The sequence below is a fragment of the Notamacropus eugenii genome, chromosome 1 (assembly GCF_028372415.1).
Source record: "Notamacropus eugenii isolate mMacEug1 chromosome 1, mMacEug1.pri_v2, whole genome shotgun sequence".
NCBI classification, from domain to species: domain Eukaryota; kingdom Metazoa; phylum Chordata; class Mammalia; order Diprotodontia; family Macropodidae; genus Notamacropus; species Notamacropus eugenii.
This window is the reverse complement of record NC_092872.1, coordinates 72024646-72045072: the sequence shown is the minus strand read 5'-3', so window position 1 is coordinate 72045072 and position 20427 is coordinate 72024646. Positions and strand designations below refer to the sequence as shown.

General features: G+C 38.9%; 1 protein-coding gene across 8 annotated transcripts in view; it reads left to right on the top strand.

The window, feature by feature from the left end:
- Window positions 1–20427, top strand: part of LOC140501459 (transducin-like enhancer protein 1) — a 111876-nt gene that overhangs the window by 52792 nt on the left and 38657 nt on the right. For 7 of the 8 annotated variants that reach the window (XM_072605146.1, XM_072605122.1, XM_072605157.1 and 4 more), the window contains exons 9-12: window positions 13286–13402; window positions 16735–16788; window positions 17371–17523; window positions 19709–19853. In XM_072605146.1, the coding sequence (XP_072461247.1) occupies window positions 13286–13402; window positions 16735–16788; window positions 17371–17523; window positions 19709–19853 (469 nt within the window). The remainder of the gene's footprint in view (window positions 1–13285; window positions 13403–16734; window positions 16789–17370; window positions 17524–19708; window positions 19854–20427) is intronic. The other variant, XM_072605140.1, reaches the window with a different exon arrangement.

The following is a 20427-nucleotide window of genomic DNA, read 5'->3' as shown; positions in this document are numbered from 1 at the left end:
GTAGCTGTTGAACGTGCTTCAGTGTATATTTTCCTCAGACCCATATCAATAATACACTTCCAGCTGTGCATGGGGTGCAGGTTGCCTTTAAGAGGTTGTGCAGATTCCTTTTAAGGGAAACCTCCAGGTGAGAAATCGGAATTCATGGTGAGCAAACGTTGCCTCTTACCCAGTGACTGATCACACCCTTCTAAATATGTCTTCGCTGCTTGGTTCGCCCATGTGCCATGCTTTCCCTTGAGTGTTTGCCTTTGGGGCATGAACTTCAATTTAAATAACATTACATTACCATCAGTATCTGAGTTAAATCCTAAGAAAGCCAGGCCGTTTAGGTGAAGATGCTGTGTGCCCATGGGTTTCATGTAACCTTGGTCCATTTTGCATTCTCCACAGCTCCTACTTGTCTCCTCCTTTCTGGTTGCCACTATTTGAGAAGAAGTAGACCTTAGAGAGCAAAGCAGTAAAAACAGAATTTGAGCCCGAGCTAGCATTGCCTATTATTGTGATTTTTCTTTTGGCCCCTTTCCCATTCAACCCCACCCCCACCCCCACCTTCTGAGGCTGAAGAAGATTGAAGAGTTGTGAGCATCTTGTATGTGATAATTATTGTGTAGAATAACAGGATGCTCTGCATAACTTTTTGGCAGTTACTTTTCATATTGAAGATCTTTAGAGCTTTAGGAAAGAGAATACCTAAATACTTAGAAAAATGAAAAACCTAATTCCTTTTCCCCCTTCCCCATATAAGGCTAGAGGTTAGCAATAGTTATTCTTGAAAATCTTTGTGACAAACAAATTTTTTTTGTTCAGTTGTTGCTAGGGAGACTGGTTTTGGTGAGACCCTCTGTTAAGATTTTTTTAAAGATTCCTATCAGACAACCCTCCCTAGAATATGCAAAGAAACATCACAGGGAACAATGTGCCTGGTGTCAAATGATGAAGGGAAATGGAAGTTTTACTATTTACTGTCAGGATTCATACATTTTATCATCCCTGAATGTTTCCATAAATTGTTAGCATTTTCCTTATTCCTACTTTTTTCTCCAGAACAAGAATTCTTAAGATTTTTTGTGTGTCAAAGAACCTTTGGGCGGGTCTCTGAAGTCTACAGACCTCCTCTGAGAATAATGTTCTTAAATACAAATAAAATACAGCGGGTACAAAGGGAGTCAGTTATGGTGGAATGCAGTTATCAAAGTGTTTTTTAAGTGTTTATGGACTCCAGATTAAGAATGTCTTTTCTGGAACGTCAAAGGTAGATACCACCATTAGACTAGATAATATTAACAGCGTATGAGAGATTTTCTAAGTGCTTGTCTCCAATTATAAAGAACCACGTAAGTATGTACGTGTATGCTTATGTGTATTCATGTCTGTATACGTGTGTATGATAATAGTTAATGTAACATAGCCCATATGCTAGATTTTGTGCTAAGCACTTTATAATTAATATCTCAGCTGATCCTCACAACAACCCTGAGAACGTTGGCGCTATTATTTTCACAGATGGGGAGACTGAGGCAGGTAGAGGTTAAGTAGCTAGTAAGTGTCTGATTTCAACTCAGATCTTCTAACGCCAGGCCTGGTGCTCTACCTCACTGTGCATATGTACACAGTATGTATACATTTTTAAAAAAGTCAAGTAATTATGTAAGACAAATAAGAAGATGGCCCATATCACATCGGTTGGAGCCCTGTGCTGAGCTAAGGAATGAAAATGGACACGTATTGCATGGATGGTTTGTAATTTGCATCATACCATCAGTGAGATCAAACTCCAGGGGAAAACTGAGATAACGAAGAGATCTACAAAAGGCAGTAACATTTTGTATCTCCTGTCTAGCAAGCATCAGTAACTGGTTGATACCCCACATGTGTGTGGTTTTGGACATATTAATGGGAACAATTACCTGTGATTTAAAAAAAAAAACAGGTTGTTTTTTTTTCCTCATGTCAATGGCATAACTTAAATTTTTTACACATTTCTAAAGCGGAGGTAGGATTCTTCTAGATTTTCCACGTTAGCATGTATTTTCTTTTGCTAGTTACCTCTGGTTTATGTATTGAGAAGCTGAGAAATTTCAGCAGGATATGATTTTAGAGGCTGAGGAGGGAGGAGTACTACCCTTAAAAAGTTTAAAAGTATTCTTTACATTTTTTTTTTTTAGCCAAACTGTTCGTAGTTTTTAGAAATCATTGAATGAACTCCCTGGTATTAGAAAATGAAAATGCAGAGACAGTGCATAACCTGATCAATAAAGTAACACAGAAAATTAAATCACTGGTCTTTGGTCTTTCCATTGCATTTGAAAAATACTTGGTTCCCTATATCTCAGGCAGAATCTATAACATTTGTTGTTTCAGTGTTTTCAGATTATCTGGGGCCTGCTGCCACATGAGCTCACAGTACTGCGAGCCTCTAATGCACAGCAGGCAGGTGCTAACAGTTCAGTAATCTTCTTTTGTAGATCTGCTTTAGTGCTGCTACCTCCCTTGTAAGTAGGTGGGTGATGCCACCTTTTCATCAGTGTAATTTGACTATTTTTCTCTTTCTAAAGGTACGCATTTATGATTCTTGCTGAGTACATAATCTGATACAGAGTTTAATGTAAGAATTAAGAGGATATGTGTGTAATTAGGAAAATAGGCATCGGTGCCTTTAAAAAAATGTTAAAATTTGAAATACCAAGCCTAGAACTTGGTGGACCGAAACATGAGTACACGCAGTATAATGGTAAGGGGGCGAAAGAGAGTTATCTATTTTGTTGCTCATAGCTTTTTCTTGCCCTTCCCATATTATATAGCCCATTATTTACATAAAGTGTAAAAGTTGGACCCTTAGACTGGGACAGAATTATATATGTTGGGGGGCATGGGGAAGGGGGTGTCTTGGACTTATTTGTTCATCTTTGGTTTTAGTATTTAAGTGATTTTTAGGAGGATTGAGCAGTTTTATATTTATGTTGGAAAGTTGAGATCAAACTTGATTACTTTTAGGACCAAATTCACTTAGTATAAATAGAAGTTGCCAGTAAGTGAAACTTCAGATAGAATGGAAATACTTTCCTATTCGTTATAACGGGTTTCAAAGGCATGGTCTTTAGATCACACAATTCATCCATCCTAAATTTGATTTTTTTTTTTATTAAATTGAGTCTTGATAGGAATTTTAAGAAACTGCAATTCCAAGGAACTTTGGTCACACGAAGTCCCAAAAACCTGAAAAAGTTTTCTAATATGTTTTTAAGGTTGAGAAGTTACTAGAGTATGACCATTCAACAAGGAAATCTGCAGCAGGATTTAGCAGTCATAAAACTATTTAACTCTTAGTATTTAGAATTGATTTGAAAATGATTTCAAAAATTTGAAAATTAGACTCAATCTTTATTTCCAGGTTCTAGTGGTACAAGAGGTTCTTATACAAAAATTTAGAATTAGTGGCATTTTCCCTGTCACCCTTTTGAAGAAGGAAACTTGAGTTAGTCATTGGTGCTTTAGCCAAAGGGCTTAACAGATGTTTGCTTATGTGAGCATCTGAAGCTAAAATTCTCGTTCAGGAATTGCTAAGTGTAGCCTGGAACATGTGAAAAGTAGAAATACAGAGAACAGAAGAATTTTGAGCTGGAAAGGGAACTTAGCAGTCATTTCATCTAACCCCTTCAATTTATCGATTAGGAAATAGATTTAGAGAGGATAGGTTACTTGCCTGAGGTTGACCAGCTACATTGTTAGTGGCATATCTGATACTAGAAATCAGGTGTCGTGATAAACTTGGCCAAAATTCATTCCACTGTACCATGCTTATTTATTTTTTTAAGTTTAGCTTTTTTTATGAGAAGATCCTTCTTGGATGAATTTATTGCCCACTAAGGAAAATGTGATTTCATTTTCCTATTCTAGCACATGCATAGTAGGCACTTTAAGTGTCTGTTGGATTTATGTTTTTAACTATTACCTCTTGTGGGAGAAAGGGGAACTCTTTCTTTATACCATAGCAGAATTTGTGCTCTTTGAATAAAAGAAAATTTAATATTAAGCATAATCTGAAATTTCCCACAGTGTAGGATAGTTCATTTCAAACTTGAAGTACTTGTAACATGTATAATTCATATTTCAGTGTTCTGTAGCTTCTAAATTAATAGTGTAAAGAGCTGTCTTGTCAAAGATGATAATCTAGTTTTTCATATTGTTTGTGTAATCTAATTTTTCAAAATCCATGGCTAGCCTAGAGAAAAGCCACATTTTAGGGGCTTAAGATCCTTTTTGTTTTCAATCCACAGTGTTCCTTTATGGGTATTTTTGAGGTGTGCCATTAGCATGGGTATCTTCTGCCTTCAACAGAACTTTTCATATAGTTTCTTCTGTATCCCAGTTTTTAGAAGTGTAAAATTCTTTGAGGCAACGATATCCCTGAAATGCATGAATGTGTGGTGTATGTGATGTATTTACACAAGTGTCTTTTGCTTTTTTTAATTTTGCCTTACCCTTGTAACATGACACTGATCTCTCCCTCTTGGTGACTTACTTCTGATACATATGCCAGAGGGAGCAAACGGAGGAAGAGACATTGAGCACCATGTATAATTCTCAGTCTTACCTATACCAGGGAATCAATAGAAAAAAAGACATGAAAGCAAGATACTTCATAGTTAATTTTTCTTTCTTTAAAAAAAATCATGATGGAAAACACTTTAAACTTGATTCCTGAAGAGAAAGAGAACAAGCCTTGAATAGTTGAGCCTACTATGTGGCATGCAGTGGTTAAGACCTATACAACTACTATCTTACAAGGTCCTCACAACAGCTCTATGAAAGGTAAGTTACTATTATTAGCCCCATATTCTTAATAGAGAAGGCTAACATTCAAGTGGAATTAAAAACCCCTTTATTTAGTGTGTGTGTGTACGTGCTTACATGGGAGGGTAGTACGTACGAGATGTCCCAAAAGTCTTGGTGTAATAAGACTTTTGGAATCTCCTGTATTCATGTACATACTCAGAGGCAGAAGGTAGCAGTTTATGAAGACTTTAGCAATAGTTAAAGGCAGCATATTCTATATATTAAGTTGTTATTTATTATACTTGAAGAAGTAGTTAGCTTAATTGCTGACTAGTTCCCTAAAAAAGTTAAAAGTTTTAGATTAGTGATGAATTTTAAGGAACTTGATCCCAGGTCCTTCTGACTTGAGACCAGTTCTCTATACACTGTGCCATCCTCTTTCCCCCCAACCCTGACTTTATAGGAATGAGGAAGCTGAGGCCAAGAGAGGTTAAAGTGCCTTGATCAGCTTTATACAAATAGTAAGTTGTAGGTCCAGGATTTGAGCTCAGATCTATAACCTCAAACCCAGCGCCCTTTTCTACTGAATCAGTCAGTTATTAAGTGTGTAATATTGAGTCTACCCGGATCTCACAGTTTGTGCTCCATGTCATAGCAGTGTTATTTTGTTTTTCCATCTTGCAGGTGAGGAAAGGAAGGGATTGGGAAATTCAGTGAATTGTCCATGAAAACCATAGGCCTCACTCTAGTTCTTAGAGACTTAGATGATTTTTTCCCATGCTGGAATAAGTCTCATTTTGGTCTGCTGAAATTATGCTTGGGATAGAGTGCTGGGCCTGAAATTAAGGAAGATCTGAGTTTAAATCCAGCTTCAGATACTTACTGTGTGACCCTGGGCAAGTCACTTAACCTTGTTTGCCTCAGTTTCTTCCTCTGTAAAATGAGCTGGAGAAGGAAATGGCAAACCAGTCCAGTATTTTTGCCAAGAAAACCCCAAATGGGGTCACAAAGCATTGGACACAACTAAAACTACTGAACAGCAATGAACTCATGCTTTACTGGATGACCAGGAAAATGACCATGTTGGTTTTTAGCAAAATGCTACAAACAAATGAGGTTTTAAAATCATATGATGTTGCTATTAAAGAAGTCCCCATATTGTGGGTCAGTTTGAGGAAGCAAAGACGTAGCTAGGGACAGAAGAAGGGTGTTGATAAAGGCAGTTGGCTTAAAACCCCTTGTAACCAATTAAAATTTTATTTCTTTGTCTTCTCATTGCACAGATAAATTCATTTCTATGCATCACCCTGTTTAAGAGAACCATGTGAATTTGAAATATACTGTGTAAGAGCACACTAACCCTTGCCCTTATTTTGAGTTTAAGCCTTTTAAATAGATGTACATCTTTTAGGCCCATCCATTGAGTGGCCAAGCCTTCGAGGTGTGATGGAGCTGCTAAATGAACAGATTTGCTCTTTTGCCCTATTTGCTGATAAGTGAGGATTCAGCCTTAATGGATTAGAAAGTCAATCATGTAGTCTTTAAATGTACAGCAAAATCTATGAATGACCAACTGCGCTGGTGGCAATTATTTAATTGGTGCCAGGTGTAGATAAAGAAGGCACACAGATGTGATGAGGTGCACTGTCACCTAATTGTTACAATGTTCCGTGTAAAGTTAATTGTCGATGTGTAGAGTGTGCTAGCAAATTAAGTTCCCACTGCCTGAGTGTAACAGGATAAATGAGGTATCATGAGCTCCCAGTCTGTACCTCTGACACAGATCCTTTCCTTGTGTTGGAGAAAGTCCTCAAGGGTAATCAGCGTGGCAGTAAAAAAAAAAAGATCCCTTTGAGTGATGTGCATTATCTTCACATTAAGGAAACCCGCCCAGCTCTCAGTGTACCCATGAGTGAGTTTTTCTTTTATGTTTGCCATGGATGGTTTCATGGTTTGGATTTGGTTGGCGGAAAAGTTGCTTTGAGGTCCCAAGATATTTGAAGGGTATAGAACATTCTGGTAAGTGACAGAATGGAATGGTTCATTAACTCAGCTTTTTTTTTTTTTTGGAGTTATTTATAAAAGCATATTAGCCCATATGGACAAATATTAGTGTTGCGGGAGAAAAGTAAAATACAAAGAATAAGATGGACACTTACTAGCTGTGAGACTCTGGGAGAGTCACTTAACTCTGATTGCCTTGCAAAAAATAAAAAGAATAAAATGGAAGAATCAACTTTTTAACTATTTTGAAGTATCATCTAGGATGGAGGTTTCCAAGTATTTTGAATATGAGGACCCCTTTTAACATCAAAACATTTTTATGGTAGTTTTACTTAGTATTCATCGATAAAATTGGTTTTTCAGAAGCTGAACCAAAAGTAGCTTTTTGTTACGGGGTATTTCCCTCAATCAGTCTTATTTATTGTCCGAAAAATGGAAATGCCTGTTTTTCAGAGAAAGTTAATCTGTCCACAGACCACACGTATAATTGCTGCTTTTGAAACACATGGATTACTGGACAGACAAGACCCCTTGCTGTCATTCTGAGCTGGCTGGCCAGGGTCTGATGTACAGGTTTGAACCCCCACTGACTGAGAGATTTTTCCACTTTATACTTTGGTCAGGCAAGTAGCATCCCCAGGATATCTGTGAGACTGAAAGGATAACCAGGTTTATTGTTCCCTTAACTTAAGGCTTATTTCGATTCAGCCAGGTGTGCTCCTTGACATTTTTTACGTTACTCAATTAAAGCTACATGACTTAAGTAGAATGATTATTTCCTATTACCTTTGGACCTCTTTTCCCATTATATAACCAGCGAATCTACTGAACCCTTCAACCCAGTACATTAAAACCTTTTCCTAATTGGTGAGCTGGATAGTGCAGCACATTCAGGGAAGAGAGGAAGAGGACCTGGTACATGTCTACATAAAATTACATTGCACAAATGGCTTTGAGAGTACTCTGTAATGTATGGTACATTAGCCCATTTAAGATATTTTAAACATGCACTTATTCACACTGTGCCATTTTCTAACTGGCACATTCTCCTTCAGATCCATCACATCACTGCTATTAGCACTAGCAAGGGGGCTCCTTTACCCCCCCGCCCCGACCTCCCATATCTGTTTATATTCTGTCGCAAGTCGTCCACTCTCACACGTCCCATAGTGTCTGGTTTTCGACTTCCCTCTGAGTGAAAAGCTTCATAAGCTGCAGGCGCACAAGTAAGAAAACTCGCTGCTGTACCAGCTCAGACAATGTCCCATTTACTTAACCCTTAGATCTTCTCACTGATAGAAAAAGCTCACGTTTACACCACTGTTTTTTCTAACATTTTGCATGTGGTATGGATGTACATAATACAAATAAGCCATCCCATTCTAGGGCACACTTAATTTTTATTCAGCCCCATGATTTGTTTCCAGCTGTGATACCAAACAACATTTTGTGACAAAAGTGTGTTAGTTTTGGGATTAATTCCCTCCCTCATATCTTTTTTAATTGAATTTTTCTTTCAATTAACAAGCACTTTTTCTTCATTCTACTTCCCTTCTCCCCTCTGGCAAAAAAAAAAGGGAGGAGGGAGAAGGGTGTAGAAGAAACCCTCATAAGAAATATGGATAATCAGGAGAAACAAATTCCCATGTAGACCTTGTCCAAAAATCCATGTCTCATTTTGTATCTTTTGTTCATCACCTCTCTTTCAGTCGGTGGGCTCTTTCTCTCAGTTTTGGTGGTTATCACAGTTGATTAGAGTTCTTGCAGATATTTCAGTCTTTTCATTTTCATGATATTGATGTTTTTGTATCACTGCATTTCGTCCGTTCGTACAAGTCTTCCTGGGTTTCTCTGAAAACCTCTGTCATTTCTCATAGAACAATAATATTCCGTGACATTCATATACTGTAGCCTGTTCAGCCATTCCCCCAGTTGACGGGACACCCCCTTGGTTTCCAGTTCTTTGCCATGATAAAAAAAGAAGTGCTCCAAATATTTTTGTACATGTGGATCTTTTTCCTCTTCCTCGGATCTTTTTTTAGGTCTAGTAGTGTTATCTCTGGGTCAGAGGATCTGTAGTGCTCAGTATGTGCTATATGGGTTTGTATGTGGATTTGTAGGAACCAGAAATACTTAGAATTCTCAAGGGGCAGGGACGCATAGTAGTTTTATTTGGTGGCAAAGTTGATATATTTTGTAAAATAAAAGAGGAAATGCAGTGGTACAAAGAGCACTGCATCTGGATTCAGAGAACCTGGGTTCTAATCCTAGCCCTGCTCTCTGTGACTTTCAACAAGTCAGTTATCTTCTCTTGGTCCTCAGTTTCCCCCATCAGTTAAATGAAGGTACCTATGTGCTGCAGTGCATACAATTCTGGTCTTTGGTTCAGGAAAGCCTAACTTTGAATCCTGTCTCACATTTATATACTAGCTCTCTGACATTCAAGGCAAGCCACTGACAATGATGATAACCATTTCACAGGGTTGTTAGGAGGTTTAAGTAAGGTACTATCAGTAAGGTGTTTTGCAAACCTTAAATATATAAATGCTAGTAATTATTATTTTTTAAATCGCAAAGGGTCTTTTTTTAGCTCTAAATGTATTTCTATAAAAATATATTTGTAATTCTTCCCAAAACATCTTTTGCATCTGATCTCATTAATGGCCTTTAGTTCATAAGTTCAACTAAGATTTAATTTTTAAAACATAAAATATAGTGTAATTTTTGGAAGAATGAGAACCAAATGGAGCTAGAATGGTTTGTCAGATGGGTCCTTCATCATTTGAGGTTTGTGAACATTGATTTCTGTTAGTCTTTATGTTTGGGAATGTCGAGATGAAGGATCAAAGCAAACTCTTGCAAATATGAAGAGACCAAGATGATTAATTGGTCTATTTATAGAATTCAAGAACACACCCAAAATGACTGTGGGTGTCTGTAAATGTCTACAATATTAAATACAACGTGTACATAAGACCCATCTAGATTTTAAGCATTGTCTTTGTGACAGTACAATTACCCAAGTACAAAGACATTAGAATATGAAGTTTGAAGTGAGACGCTATTTAATTTTATGTTGCTCTCTTCTAATAACTTCACATTTAAAGATAATTTCTTCATCTTTTCCTTTCTCTTTTACACATCCATGGTGCCTGGGAATAAAGAGGACTGGACTTAGGAATCAGGTCATTCACCAGACATCTACCCGCGGTGTGGCCTTGGGCAGGTCACTTAACCTCTGTCTGTCTCAGTCTTCTTACTTGGAAAATAATAGCACTTATATTCCAGGGTCATTGTGAGGATAAAATGAAATACCTTTTATAAAAAGTGTTTTGCAGACCATAAGATGCGATATAAATGCTAGCCTATTTTTATCCCGTGTCTAGAATATTTCAGGGGAAGTTATTTTTTTTAAAAAAGTATATTCATTTAATATTCAATTTTAGATTCCTTCAGAATTGCATGTCAAAGTCTCAACATGACAGAATGACTATTCAGAAGAAATGAAACCGTTAAAGAGGGGAGAGAAGACACATTAATACATGCACAAGGAATCTAGTGTTCATTAATATATTTTTTGAGTCCTAACACAATAGGTCTAGAGCTGGGAGGGACCTCAGAGCCTGTTGAGCTTGACCAACTCATTTTGCAGGTGAGGAAAATAAGACCCAGGGAGTCTTGTTTTTAGGGATAGCACAGGTGTAACAAAAAGCATCTAAGGTGGAATTTGAATCCAGTTCTTCTGGCTCCAGAGTCTGATTTCTCCCCCCACAATATCCCCCTTTAAAATGATAATAAATTACACACGTGTTTTGTAAAGGAAGCTGTCCTTTATTCGCTTGATTTCTAAGGGCAGTAGTGACTGAGTGGAAGTTTCTTCATCATTCCTATTTAACTTGCTTGTATCAGAAATAGGGAAATCAGAGGCAAGGTAAAATGAACAAAATACAGACGAATGAAAGACAGAATGAGCTCCGTTTCTTTTCAGTTACTTTGAGATGGGACATTCTTAGGAATATGGGCTATTCTCCTGGCAAAAACATGTTGGATACCGTTGTGCTGTGAATTTGAGTACTCCTGACCAGGAATCTTAGCCTAGAATTTTCAAGTCTATATCAGACCCTAAATCAAGTCTACAAGCATTTATTAAGCACTTACTGTGTGCTAGGCAGATATTAGCATTAAGACCCTGAAACCTGTTAAACTATATATTCATTTGACTTACTGTGAGATTTTGCGATTATGTGATTTTTTTTAAAGCCCATAGTCCAAAGGGGCCAGTTTGCAGATGGTTAGGTGGGTTAATTAGCCCAGCTCTAATTCAAAAAACTGTTTTAGGCCATTCAGAAAGGAGCGTGTAGTGTATGTTATTTGGAGGGGCTCAACAAAGACCTGTTGTAGTAGGAATCTGGTATTTGGGCTTTTTTCATTTTTTGCCTCTGCCTTCTTATTGCTCAGAACCAAGTTCCTGTATTCTGAGTCTTTCCCAAGTATTTTCTGGTGGGTTCCATGGTATTCGTTGCATCACTGGAGAGACAAAATGTTGCTATGTAAATGATTTCTCCCAGATGTACCCATCACCTCGTGGAGAGGAGCCTTGCCAGAGTATAGGCAAGCCACCTGTAGGAAGCCAGCTTTGCATAGGGAGCTAACATTGGATGATTCCCACCTTTCCTCCTTCCTCCCCCCACCCTCCCCAGCTCTTGGGGTGGAGATCTGGCCAGCTGACCAATTTTTTCCAGCACACATTTATCAAAGTAATTAGTTCAATGATCCACCAAGCCCACCTTTCAGCCACAAAGTACTGTGGTGAAGACATTACTTGGGGTTTCTTTATACTGAGTTGCACTGGGCCCCTCTCCCCCATGCTTTTATGTAAGCCTCCTTGGCATTTGTTTAGCTTGAGCGATCATGAATAAAAGAGCTTGGAGCTGGCTTTCAAAGACAGCCCCTTGAAGTAGGCCAGGGAGGACTCGGATCGCCTGCAGTTCCATCTTTTCTTCGTCGTCCTCCTCCTGCTCCTTCTTGTGGTTGAGGGTTGATATTTTAGAGTGCTGGAAAGCTCTTGGGGTGGCATCTTTGGTTTTTCAGGGGGAAGTCCTTCAGAGCCCAACACACTGGATGTTGAGCCCTTACCTCCCTCCTCTGCTTTGTCTTCTGTTCTGAGAGTCATGATGCCATGGACAGAGTATTGACTCAACTTCCTGAGTTCAAATATGGCCTCAGTTTCCTCATCTGTAAAATGAGCTGGAGAAGGAAATGGCAAACTACTCCAGTATCTCTACCAAGAAAACCCCCAATGGGGTCTTAGGAGAGGCAAACTGGACTGACCCGTCATAACAAAAGGAATAAATTCTCACAGCTTTTTAAGTGCACTATAAAATATTTGCCCTCTGGAAACCAAGGCCTTATAATCTAAAGTTTGTTTTTGAAGAGGCCGGGAAAGCAGTGGAAATGTGGGCAGGCCCCGTACTTCCCAAGGCTTCGTTCTCTGGCCCTCCGTTAGAAGGGGGGGGTAGCTTTGTGAAAGAGCTGCCTTACTCTCACACACCCCCCCCCCCTTCAGCTTTGTTAATGGCCTGAACACATCACTGAACAAATTGCCCCTTGCATATGCTAATCCTGCACTTTAAAAGAACTCATTGTAACATGTTGTAATGCTTTAGCCCGCAGGGAGGTAGGGATTGAAGGCATATGGAATCAGGGCTTGTGACCCCAAAATATCTAAAATGCCTGTTTTCTTTGAGTCAACAGTTTGTACTTAGCATATCTGAAAGAAAGGAGGCTGTGTAGTTTGTGGAAAAGATTAGTCTTTGCTCTGGTCTTTTGTCCTGGGAAGCTGGCCTCCTTATTTAAGATTCACTGATACAGAACCACTTTTTGTCCTCGATGTTCTGTTTTGTTCTTAAATTCCAGAGCTGTCTGGGAGTTGAACATTAAAGGTGGAAACGCCAAATTTTATTTCCAGCAATAAATTGGAAGGAATTCAATTGGGCTTCTTTGTTATTGTGGTGGAAAATGTGATTTGTCTTTTAGGAAGCTAAATTGTTAGCCACACCCATCTCCTTTTGAAGAGGTTTTCTATGTCATTCTGGCAGCATTTGTGTTCATCAGAATGCTTTAGAAGACTGTGTCTTCCAAGTTTTAGTTCATTTGTCTTTTTTCCACCTTTTTTTGCTCTCAACCAGGAAATCACTAAACATATTTCCCAAAATATATTTTTGTGAATAAATTTAGTTTTTTCTCTCTCACAGTGAATTGAGTTGAATAGAAGCTGACTGCTAAGGTGCAGTGGCTTGATGTGGGCAAGGTCCCCTCTCTAAAACATATGAGCCTCTTTAAATGTTTGCTTTGAAAGTCTTCTGATGATGACTTGAATTAAATGGAATAAACGGCTGTTAGGTGTCATTTCCAAAGCATCTGTCCTATCCCATTTTGAAGTTCACAAAGTACAAAGAGATCTTAAAGAAATTTTCAATTACCCTTTTTTTTGTCTTGGCAGAGTAATTCTCTCTTGGTACCAGATAGCCTAAGAGGTACCGATAAACGTAGAAATGGACCCGAATATTCCAGTGACATCAAAAAAAGAAAGGTGGATGATAAAGACTCTAGTCACTATGTAAGTAAATAACCCATGGTGGGGTGCCCTGTTTATTTGGGTAATTGGGTGCCAAGTGAAGGGCCTTGTGTAGGAGAGGGCCTCTGAGGGATAATCACACTCCCTGTTTGCCTAGCACTCCGGAGGGGAAATTGATCGTTGTACCTTCGAATATTTACTCTTGAAATCAACACACCACCTGTCTCAGCGAATGCTGCGCTTTATCAACCCTCAGGTTTAGAGGTCTATGAGGACAAACGCTAAAATAGAATGTCAGGAAAAAGTAGCATTTTCATTTGATATTTAAAATATATATTAGAATTTAACGGGTCCATTTAGATCATTTTGGAGTTGTGATGGAGTTGGGTAAAGGGCTAAAGCTCCTGACAAGGTTCAGTGATACTATAGACCATTTGGACCAGAAGGATTCTTTGAGGTTATCCATCCCAGTGTGTCAAATTCAAGTAGAAATGTGTCCCTGTGGCTGGCATATCGACTTACAAAACTGCAAATTAACATTATCTTTGTTGTATTTTTATTTAGCTTGTTAAACATTCCCCAGTTACATTTTAATTGGATTTGGCCACACTCCAGAAATTTGCAAAATGGTAGTGAGTTTGACCCCCTGATCCAATCTAATTCTGACCCTGGTTAGGGTTTTAGGCCTGGAGTCAGGAAGACCTGAGTTCAAATTCAGCCTCAGACACTAAGTAGCTGTGTGACTGGGCAAATCACTTAACTTCCATTTGCCTTTGTTTCCTCAACTGTAAAATGGGAAGAATAATGCCAATCTTGCAGACGTGTTACAAGGATCATATGTGATATTTTTTAAAAAGCACTTAGCATAGTCTCTGGCACAGAGTAGGTACTGTACCATGCTTATTTCTTCTCTCCCTAGAGCTGCTCCTTACTACCTGTATCTGAAGTATCACTTTACTGAACCACCCTGAGCCGGTTTAGAATAGATGACTCTGAGGTCCCTTGCATCCCTAGATGTGTGGTTCTTCCTTTGTTGAATAGATGAGGTGTTGGAGGCTCTGAGGGTTTAGGAACCCTGTCTGAGGCCTGAGAACTACTTCATGGTAGATCCCCAGCCAGGGGATCTCCTGATTCTTAACCCTACCATTATTTCCACTCAACCATATCTATATTAGAAAGGACAACCCTTCTTTTGAAACTTCCACTGACAATAGAATGCTTTGATAGTGGGAAAGGCTCTGGTTAAAGGAGACAGGGCTGGAGTTCATTCCAAACTCTTGTATTTACTACAGATGTGACCTTAGGCAAGTCTCTTAACCTCTTTTAACCTCATTAATGCATTGTAATATTAGGAAGTTGAATGAGATCATCTCTCCGGACCTTTCCAGTTCTCCATATGCTACCCTTTAATTACCTTGGTCATTTGTGGCTCATACAATAAAAAGCATGGGCATCATCCTTAACGTGGTGAATCTCATTGCTGCATAAAGAGATTATTTCCCTACTGTCTAGGATATAATGCAAAATTTTGAGCCCTCTAGCTCCTACTGGCTTTTCCAGTCTTGTTATTCCCCTGCCCAAGGGCTAATAATAATGACAAACGGTGGTTTGTTAGTTGTCCCCTGTTCCTACCCTCAGCACAGGGGATGCGTGAGGAACACCCTCCTCATCACTCCTTCTTAGAATCCTGCTTCCTTTATAGTACAGCTTTCTATACACACTGGCTGTGTTGATTTAACATGTGAATGAGTTGTGTCTCCATAGTAGAATGTAAACTTCTTGAGACCAGGACTGTTTTTCCTTTTAGTTTTCTCCAGTGTTTTTATACATATAATAGGTGTTTAATCAATCTGTGTTGAATAACTGACAAAAGCATTGCTGAGTGTTGCCCACCTTCCTGAAGTTCCCTCTTTAAAAAAGTCAAATGAATGGGGATAATTTCTATTTATTTTCCCCTTAAGCAACATTGATTGACTAAGGGAAATCTAAACATTAGGCCTCTTTCTTATCTTGGCTTATAAAGTCCATTCCAATCAGTAACTAGGCTAGTGATTATTTTTTTGATTAAGTAGGGAACGATCTGTTGGTATTGGTGACTTTGCCCCTTAATGGAGGACTGATTTACAAATGGCTGCCCTATTTCCTTATTTCCTATAGAACAAAATACTAATTCCTTAGCCTAGAATTTTAAGGCCCTCCTCAATTAGTCAGGAAGTTTTTATTAAACTTACTATGTGCCAGTCATTAAGGGCTAGAGACATAAAAAAAGGTAAAAAACAGCCCTTGCTCTCAAGGAATGTTCTAATGGAGGAGACACTGTAGATACACTCAAAATATAGTCAGGAACTGAAGGCAGTCTGAAGGAGAAGGCACTAGCTGCTGGGGGAGACTTGGAAAGGCCTACAGAAGGTGAGATTTCAGCTAACTCTTGAAGGAAATTAGGCAGAGATACCAAATAGAAGGTTATTAGAGTAATCTCCACAAAAGGTGATGAGAGCTGGAAGTAGATAGAGTTGTGGTGGTGTTATTGAAGAGAAGGAAAAGTAAAAGGGAGGTGTTAAAAAGTAATGGTAGAAACAACAAGATGCGACAACCCTGGCCATGTGGACAAACACCATCAGAGGGCTGCTTGAATGGAACCGGATAGGGAAATTAGGAAGGGGGGAATGATACCGAATTCTATTATTAATCTGATTCCAGTCTGCCCTTCTAGCCCCATTCACACCTCTCTATGTTCTGTGTTTAAGCCAGATTATACTTTTAACAGTTACTTCCTGACCTTGCTCTGCAACCCCACTTTCCTTCAGACTGAGCTGCTTACGAATGCTTCCCCTCTTCCGTGTCTTTCATTACTTTCTCTTCCTTCAAAGAGCCATTCAAGTACCCCCTCCTCTGTGAATCTTTCCCTAATGCTTCCTCCCTCTGAAAGGGATTTCTTTCTCCTCCAGCTGTCCCAGAACACTTCTTTGACCCATCAAGTTCTACTTGTGCTGGACTCAAATTTGCGTACATGTATTTTTCCTCTTCCCCCACCACCATTTTGATTCTAAACTCTTTGAGGAGACAACAGACTGTCTTTCAAATCTTTTATAACTCCAGTACCTAGTGCAGTAGTAGTAGATGCTTCATAAGTGTTGGGTGAATGTTACTGCTGATGTTTTAGGACTAATGTAGTATCCAATAAAGCCTTTGATAATCTTTTTTTAAAATTAAAAAAGAGAAAATGCTCTGATTATATCAGAATACATATATTTTAGCTTATAGAAAGGAGATTGTGATTTCAGTAATGTACCTCTGGTAATGTAGATTAAAGTATAGGATTTGAATACCTTTCGCACTCTATTAACTAGGACTATTTTAAAATAATTTTTTAGGACAGTGATGGTGATAAAAGCGATGACAACTTAGTTGTGGATGTGTCCAATGAGGTAATTATTCTGTCCATCTGTGTCATCAAAAATGTCTTGAGATCTGAGTAAAAGTGTTTGATAAGTCCTCAAAACAAGTTACACCAAGGTACTTTCTGTCATTATTACTCAGTAAGAGAAAAGCTTTTTCTGTCCTGGCTGGCAACCTGACCCAAACTTTACAGGGTTGTTAATTTTCAATTAGGAACAAAAACCTAACTCAGTTCCTTTGACTTACCAAGTCTAGTTTGTAGTATTACTTTCTTTTTCTAGCCCTTAGCCTGTTTAACCTCACTACCACCACTGGCACCACTACCTTCTAGACACATACTAAAGGTACTCATGTATAAGAGGGGCAGATAAGACTCCTGGCTTTCTGTCTGCCTTGTAATGGCTGGGAGCTTGGTTGTAATCACTTTGCATTTTTAATTTTAATACATATACCTTTGTTTTACCTTTGGTAAAAATGCATATTCACTAATACAAAAAGTATTTGTCACTCTTTCCCCTTAGGTCTAGGGAATTAATTGGGTTGTGGGTAGGATTGGTTAAAAGTGTCATGGATCAGCTAAAGTTTTGAAAATTTTGATTACTTTTATGGAGGATCCCTCATCTCCACGGGCAAGCCCTGCACATTCACCCCGGGAAAATGGTATTGACAAAAACCGCCTGCTGAAAAAGGATGCCTCGAGCAGTCCAGCATCCACAGCGTCCTCAGGAAGTTCTACTTCCTTGAAATCCAAAGAAATGAGTTTGGTAAGTTTTGCATAAGACCTCTTATCAAAAACATTGCCTGGCAGAGAATTTTCTAGAGTAGGGTCTAAATGTTGAAACTTGAACCTTAAGTTACCTTCTGCTTACCAACCACACATGGTGTGTGGAACTGCATTGTTAGGTCCCCATATCAGTCATGGAAGAGAACACCTTTACCTTGTAGTAGCTTATTATGTGTACTTAAATTTTTTTTTCTATATATTGAGCTTATTTTTTCATTCCTTTTTGCGGGGAATACTGCATTTTATATTTGATATTCTACTTTGGTTGATATAAAATTTCAAAGACAGACTAGACTTCTCCCTAAGCCTTAGATCTCTAGATATGTAATGGTCTCTTTTCCTGCAGGAATAGGTAACTAGAAAATCTGCTTAAGTCTGAGTTTGGGCCCTCAGCTGGAATCCATTTGTGAACAGCTAGATGCTCTGTGGGTTTTTCTACAAGGCTACACCTGAGTTGTATGTCTTTCCACATTAAAAACAGAACAAAAAATAGCTTGCAAGTATGTTGTTGTCTTGCTGAGGGGATCTGTGCTGGCTGCAAAGGGTCCAGAAATTTTTAAGAGGAAGTTCTGGTAAGAAAAGCTCAAACTTCCAGAGTTCTTCCTCACTTTTGCAGGGGAAAGCCCCCATTTCCTTCGTTACTATAGCTAACTGTGTGGCATAGTTTAATCCCAGTTCATGTATCTTTGGCTTAAAGAACTGAGACATCTATGGATGTGCTAAAAGATGCGCAATCCATATTAGCACTAGTATTAGTATAAATTTAGTCTCATACACGCACATGTGTATGTTATATGTACATATGTGTATACATTCGCATGTGTAAATATGTATGTATGCTTCTCCATATGTATGGCTTGTATATAATGTATAGTTTATGTATAAATTCAGAACTGAGAACTAAAAGTCATGAGAAGATTTTGGAGCCTATAAAACGTTGAGGGCAGGACAGTAGTACCTTTTATCTGATGTGCTAATTTTTTGTAGGAAGAGTTAGAAAATGTACATGCTTCTGCTACCTGTACTGGTGGGTAGTACGTCATTACGCTCAGTCAGGAGTTCTTCATCTTTTCTGTGTCCTGGATCCCTTTGTAAGTTTGGCGAAACCTCTGAACCCCCTTCTCGGAGTAATATTTTGAAATGTATGAAACAAAATACATCCATCAAATTACAAATAAAATCAGTTATATTGAAATATAGTTATCAAAACATTAAAAAAAAAAGATTCCTGGGCTCCAGATTAAGAACCCCTGCCCTAGATGGTTTAGGCTGTTCCATCTCAGTGATTAATTTTTTTCCCCATAAGCTCTCCTCTCTAAGATTCTCTGGAGACTGCCATATCCTTCATTCAGAATGATCATGGGATCATAAGTCTAGAGTTGGAAAGGACCTAAGATGAAGAGACTCATGTTGACCACCTGTGTCACCTTGGGCAAGTCCCTTAATTCCCCTGGAGAAGCAGGAGTGGGGGAGCTGCAGTGGTCTCATTTTCCTCCTCTGTAATATGGGAGGGTTGGATACTCTGGAGTCTTCGAACTTCCTTATCTTACCAGACAAGGGATTTAACTGACTTGCCCAAGGTCATACAGGTAGAAGTAAGGAACAGAGAGGTTTGTTTTCCAAGGTGACTGTGTTTTCCACTATTATCACAATGATCTATTTTGTAAACCCCTTGAATTTGAAGTGGTATTTTTGAGGCTTTCTTGAAATCAATGGCCCCATAGCTTTCCAACCATTACTGTTACTGACAAGTGAGAAGAAGGGGTGTCTGCCTCTTAAAAAGGAGCTGGTGCTTAGTTTGGGGGTGGGGGAGGAGTGTGCAGTTCCCCTTCATGGCCCCTGGTCGTCATTCTAACTTGTTGTTAATTGAGATGTCAGTGATTCAGGGAACATAGACTTGAAGAAATATACTGATAAAAAAAAATCTGCGGAGGAAGAAGTGTGATCATGTTCTGCTTTTCTAGCTTGAATTTTAATTCTGGCAGGAAGAGGAAAGGTCAACATTTCTCGCTCACAAGTTAATGCTGTCAACATTGTGTGGATTTATGAAAATTGGCCGAGGGAGTAGCTAGTAGGTGCCCAGTGTCCCAGCTGCTGTTGTGATAAATTGTGTAATATGGCTTGGATTAAAAATAATACTCATTTAATTTGTTTAATGATACCAGCATGAAAAAGCCAGCACGCCCGTTCTGAAATCCAGCACACCAACTCCTCGAAGCGATGTGCCAACCCCGGGCACCAGCGCAACTCCAGGACTTCGTCCAGGCCTCGGCAAGCCTCCAACAATGGACCCCCTTGTTAACCAAGCTGGTAGAACACATTGCCTCTGTGGTTTTTTTCCTTTTTCTTTTCTCTGCTTGATGAGTCTTCTTTTAATCTTACTGTAATGTCATTTCTCCATGAATATTAAATGTGCTTATTGCGGCTCTCTCTCATATCACTGAGAAGCCATGATAAGAAACAGCTGTTCTCTCTTGGTTTTCGGCAGCTGCACCCTTTTCTGCCTCAGACTGTTTACATTCGGCTCTTATTTTATTTCCAAATAATCCAAATGGTAGAAGCTTCAATAAAGTTTCTGATAATTATTCTGGATGTAAGCTCCTTACCAATCTATTATTGTGTGTCTGAGTTAGTTAATATTTGCTGAGGCGGCTTGGCATGTTCAGCCTGAGTGTGCCTGCTGCCTCTTTTAGTTGGTTAGTTTCTGGAGGTATGTCCCTCAGGAGATAGTGTTCTCTCCTTCAGAGGAAGTGAGGGATATTTGAACTTCAAAGCTGGCCTATGAATAAACTTACAACTCTCAACCTTATCATCCTCATTGGGGAAAGAAACAGCTTGGGCACAGAGGAGAATAAATACTAGGATGATCACTTCTAAAACCGTT